The 5,793-nt window shown below is 55.0% G+C and overlaps 1 protein-coding gene across 1 annotated transcript in view; it reads right to left on the reverse strand.

Moving 5' to 3' along the window:
* Positions 1 to 5,793, reverse strand: part of SH2D3C (SH2 domain containing 3C) — a 29,001-nt gene that overhangs the window by 16,286 nt on the left and 6,922 nt on the right. The window contains exon 3 of the mRNA XM_077768273.1: positions 1 to 29. This exon is cut by the window's left edge and continues 3 nt beyond it. Coding sequence (XP_077624399.1) covers positions 1 to 29 — 29 coding nt within the window. The remainder of the gene's footprint in view (positions 30 to 5,793) is intronic.

Raw genomic sequence — 5,793 nt, forward strand, 5'->3', positions numbered from 1 at the left:
CCCCGCCAGCCTCTGGTTCTCCAGCGGCCCTGGAAGGAGAGAAGAGAGCTGAGCATCCTCAGCCCCACCTGCCTGATGCCAACATCTGGCCCTCAAGGCCCCAGACGGCTCATCCTGAAGGTAGGAGGGGGCCTTACAGCTGGGAGCACTCGCTGGAATCCTCCACTCTCCAGCTATGCGATGTGTACAAGTCCCCTTACCTCTCTGAGCCAGTGGTTTCCTACCTGTAAATTGGGGATAATGACAGTCTCTGCCTCAATGAGCTGTTGCAAGGACTCCAGGGGCCCCAAATCACTGTCTTCACCCGCTTCAGGACATCTGAGTGTTCTCACGCCTCTCCACTCCAAATGCTGGTGGCCCTGGGCTGGGGCTCAGCCTCCTCTCCCCACCACCACCCTGCACTCTCTTCCTGGGTGGAGTGGCCCGCTTAGCAGCACACTGAACCCGTTCCTGATGACTGTTGGCTGTGGAATGGAACCCCCAGCCTTCAGGGTGGCCGGGACGGGACCTGGAGAGGCCAGAGGCCAGGAGTGGCTATCTTTCCCAGGTGCCAGACTAACCTTCCTTGTGGGGGACACTGTGAGCTACCTACCTGTCCCCCTCCCCCCCCCCNGATGCAGCCTGGAACTGCCCCTTTAACATCAGCCTCCCAAACCCACCTGCCTCCTCAGCATCCCCTCTTGGACGTCTGAAGTCATCTTGAACTTGTCTTATCCAAAGCAGGGCTGTTACTACCCGCCCCCTGCTGCCACACCCCTGCTCCCCACATCCGCTTCCCATCTTGGTTGATGTCAGCTGCATCCTTGTTGCTTTGTTTGGCAAGAAAAAATCTGCAGTCATCTGTGCCTCCCCTCTTCCACTCACACCCCACACCCAGCCCATCAGGAAATCCTGCAACTCTGCATTCAAAATAGATCCTGACCACTTCTGTCCAAGAGGCAGCCCTCGCTCCGTCCGGGAGCCTCGCGTCCACTGTGGGGCACACAAGTTCTGGGCTTCCACCCCACCCCCCAGTGTCACTCGGATGAAAACCTAAGCAGGTCACGGGGCACACGGCAACCCCACCCGGCCTGGGCTCCCTCCTCTCATGGAACAAGATGTAAACACCTCTCTGTGGCTTGCAAATGGCAGGCCATGTAATTTATCTCCCCATCATGGTTATGCCAGAAAAACAGGCAGAGGGGCACCTGGGTGGCTCAGTCAGTTAAGCATCTGACTTCGGCTCAGGTCATGATCTTGCAGTTTGTCAGTTCAAGCCCCGTGTCGGGCTCTGTGCTGACAGCTTGGAGCCTGGAGCCTGCTTTGGATTCTGTGTCTCCCCCTCTCTGTGACCCTCCCCTGCTCATGCTGTTTCTTTCTCTCTCTCAAAAATAAATAAAACATTAAAAACATTTTTTTAATAGGGAGGGAGGTCCCACAGGGGGAAACTGCTTCCTCACATACAGAAGCCCCATATTTAAATTTAAATGTAATAGATTTAATAAGAGAAATTTAATTTAAGACAACACACAAAATCTGAGCTTAAACTATCATGGGTTGAATTCCACACAGTGTTCCCCCAGCTCCTGAGGCCACGGGGCTCCTCATTGAGAAGTTGTCTGAGAGCCCTTCNTCTCAAAATAAACTTCAAAACAAAACAAAAAACAGAGCCTCTCAAGCTGCACCCCAGTCAAAGCCACAGCAGGTTTCCAAAGCCAGTTTGGTCCCCTCTGTCCAGCAGCGGTGGGACCCAGGTAGAGTGGGGACTCTTCCCCCTTATACCCCCCAACCCCCCTCACCTCTGCCAGCTTTTCCCAGGTGAGGTATCCCATCCCAGCTTCCGGCTATTCAGTCCCGGAAATCTGCCCGCTGCTGGGAAAAGATTGGCCAGGACACTGGGATCGCTCCAATGCTTCCTCTGTGCTTCCTGTCTACTTCCCTTTGGGCTCTGGGGAGGGGGGAGAGCCTCGGAGAAGGGGGTGCCTGCTCCAGGGATCAAGGGGGCTGGGTGGTCCGAGCCAACAGGGGAGCTCAGGGCAGAGGTCGAGGCCCAAGAAGCCGGGCCACACTCAGTCCCCATCACCCAGCCCCTCTACAAGACTCTGGAGTTTCTAAACCATATTTTCTGCCTCCGATCCACAGCCATCACCTGCCTGGACTATCGCCAGCGCCTCGGCACTGCCCTCCTGCCTCTATCTGTGTCTTTTGTGACTTGTTCTCACTCCAGCAACCAGAGCACTGCTGTTAAAATGGAAACCAGATCTTGGATTTCCTCTGCCTCAACCCATGCGAGGGGCCCTCAGTGTCACTCGGAGTAAGGGCCAAAGTCCTCCTAATAGTCTTACAGACTGGCTCCTCACCACCTCTCTCACCCCACATCCTAACCTGCTCCCTTCACTCACGCTGCTCCAGCCATGCGGGGCTTCTTGCTGGATTTTGTCCCCACCTCAGGGCCTTTGCACTTTCTTTTTTAAAAAATGTTAAGTTTATTTATTCATTTGTGAGATGGGGAGGGGCAGAGAGAGAAGGAGAGAGAATTCCAAGCAGGCTCCACACTGTCAGCGCAGAGCCAGATGCACGGGGCTTAACCAACTGAGCCACCCAGGCACCCCAGGGCCTTTGCACCTTCCATTCCCTCTGCTGGAATATTTGCCCTCCCAATAACACTGAGCTCCCTCCCTGCCCTCCATCAGATCTTTACTAAAATGTCCCCTTCTCGGTAAGGCCTTCCCCTTGCCACCCATCCAAAAGTGTGACCTTCTCCACATTCCCCACCTTCCTTCCGTTTACTGTTTCTCTGTAGCACTTCCATGTGACCTGCCACACATTGGCTCTCTTCTCTTCCTAGAACATAAGCTGCACAAGGACAGGACTTGGGATCTGCCTAGAACAGTGCCGGGCAGCCCATAAAGTTTTTTTTTGCATGAATGAGCGTCACACAGCAGCCCCACGCAACCCTGAGGACGAAGTCTGGTTCTCGTGGCTCAGCTCTCTGTGACAGGCACGGTCAGCCATCCCTCCTCTTACCCCTTGCTCCTTCTTGCACTCTAGCCTGCTTACACTTCCTCCAAAGAGCTCTGCCCCCTCCAGCCTCAGGGCCTTTGCACAGGACGTTCCCTCTGCTTGGAACCTCCTCTCTCCCTTAGGCCAGAGTAATTCTTACTGGGTTTTCAGATCCCAGTTTACTGAACATTCTACCTCCCATTGTAATGATCAAATTCAGGAATCAAATCTTCCATCTTAAAATCGCAGCTCCGTTAATTAATTATTTTTTACTTTACGGACTTAAAAGGCACTCACTCTCTAATATTAGTGGTGAAATCAATTAATAAATAATACTGACAATTGAGCTAAATCAGTCCCATTAATCAGCCACGTTAATTATTCAAATAACCAACCAACCCTTTTAATTGCCTGTATTAACTGATTTGTTCTGATAACGGATACCGCATACTGCATACATTAGCTTAATTAATTGGATTAATGAGCAGTAATTAGGGCCCATTAGGCTTTATTTCCCCAACACAGGTCCAAATCTGAGCCTCCAACGTGGCCCGGGAGCAAGGGCAAAGCTCCCCAAGGGACCCTGGAGGAGGGGTAGTAGAGAGGAGCTGCGGTCCATTCCACCCTGGCCCTCCCTTGCCATGGGCAGCCTTTCCCTTTGCAGACGGGCCTGTGACCCATCTACCGTCTCTCTGACACCCTGTCGGTTCCCTTGGACCTCCAGGCCTGGCCACGTTGCCTCAAGCAGACGCTTCCCCACCTCTGCCTCCCGCTCCTCCGCTTTCCCCCGCCGTCACCTCTCTGAGGTCCAAGCCCTGTAAGAAGGGCATAACTATCCCCCCAGAGAGGGAAGAGGGTCCTCGTCTTGAGGAGGAAGGACTCAGAGTTCCCAAACAGATGTGCTCCTCTTGCCGCCCAAGCTCCCAGCCGTGGCGATCTCCCAGCCTGCCCTTCCTGGGGCCTGAGATTCTTTCCACCCTTCACTCCGACCATCGCTCACCCCAGCAGAGAAGCAATAATACTGCTCTGCGCTCCTTAGGTTTTCGCTTGTTTTTTTTTTTTTTTTTTTTTTTTAAGTAGGCTTCACAGCGCAGAGCCCAGTGCAGAGCCCGACATGGGGCTTGAACTCAGAACCCTCAGATCAAGACCTAGGCTGAGATCAAGAGTTGGACACTTAACCGGCTGAGCCACCCAGGCGCCCCATGTGCTCCTTAGTTTTAAAGGCCTTGGGCAGAGAGAGCCCCAGACAGAAATCCCTGTCTTTCCCCGAGACCCTGCTATGGGGCCTTTGGGATTCTCTGCCACGAAGGCTTGTCTTTAGCCCCCACCCTGCCCTGCCTCCTGTAAGACGGGCCACCTCTGTCCTGAAATCCCTGCTCCTTCTCCACCATTCTGTGTCCTCAGTCTTCTTGACAGCGGTGAGCTTGCTGGCAGGTGTTCACAAAGGACACCAGCCCTGTGAGGATAGGCACACGGGGGCTCCTCTTTCCAGGGCAGAGCTGAGGATTCTGAGCCCTGAGAGCTACTAACTGAGGCTCAAAAGGAGAGCGCATGTATGGGATGCTGGCTGAATGCTTGCAGTCTGGCGGCCCCGCTTGATAAGGGAAAAAACTGAAGCTTGTGACTTGATCCAGGACACACAGCCTTGGACTAGACCCGGGCTGGCTCTGCTTTGTCCCTTGCACGAGGCAGGCTCCCCGGGAAAAGGGGACAACTCCAGCGCAGAGATGAGGAGAAGCTGGGGAGGGGAGGCCAAAGAGAAATATTTCAACCGGGCTAGGAGCCCAGAATCGATGTCAAGAAGGAGAAATGGGGGGCACCTGGGTGGCTCAGTCGGTTGAGCGTCCGACTTTTGCTTAGGTCATGTTCTCGCAGTTTGTGGGGTTCGAGCCCCGCATCAGGCTCTGTGCTGACAGCCAGCTCAGAGCCTGGAGCCTGCTTCATGTTCTGTGTCTCCCTCTCTCTCTGCCCCTCCCCTGCTCACGTTCTGTCTCTCTCCATCTCAAAAATAAAGTATAAAAAAAAAGTTAAAAAAAAAAAAAGAAGGAGAAATGGAACAGGGGGTGGGGGGAGAGGAGACCCTCTTGGGCTCTGGAGAGGGCCCCCCACTGAGAGGGAGGAGGCAGTGTGACCTTGGGCAAGCCCCCCTAGTTGGGCCTCAGTGACCTCTTCTATAACATGGGCGCAGCGACAGTTGAAGCAGCCCCTGTGTGCTGGCTCTTCCCTGGGCCCTCATTTAGTCCTCACGATGACCCTGTGAAGCAGGTGCTCTCACTGTCCCCAGTTTACAGATGGGGAAACTGAGGGTCAGAGAGGGCCAGGGAGTTGCTCAATGTCATCCAGTCAGTGAGGTATCCCACTCCCTCCCCAGCTCCACTCCACACAGGTCCAGGATTCTGCACACAGGGTCCCCTGAGGGTTTCGGGGGATATGGCTCCAGCCCTGGGGGGGGGGGGGACAGCCCCCCCTCCCCGCGCCAGTGNCCACAGCCTGAGGCACCCGGGGGTCTCGAGGACTGTGAGAAAGTCTCCACAGGAAATGAGAGCCGGGAGCAGCTGGGCCCCTTCGGAAGACAAGGACCAGCCGCCCAGGGCCTGACGAGGCCGAACAGGCAGGGCCCACCACAGCCCCCTCCCCTGGTGGGTAATCACTACCAGATGCCCGGCAGCTGACGTCACTCTGCAGGGCCGAGAGAGGGTCGTGGGACTCTGGGGAGTGTTGGAAATTCTTGGACCAGAATCAACATTCCAAAAGGAAACGGGATGGGGTGGAGGGCGGGGGGGGGGGGGGGTGGGCATGGAGGAAGGCACT

This window comes from Crocuta crocuta, unplaced genomic scaffold (genome assembly GCF_008692635.1).
Source record: "Crocuta crocuta isolate KB4526 unplaced genomic scaffold, BGI_CrCroc_1.0 scaffold35, whole genome shotgun sequence".
NCBI classification, from domain to species: Eukaryota; Metazoa; Chordata; class Mammalia; order Carnivora; family Hyaenidae; genus Crocuta; species Crocuta crocuta.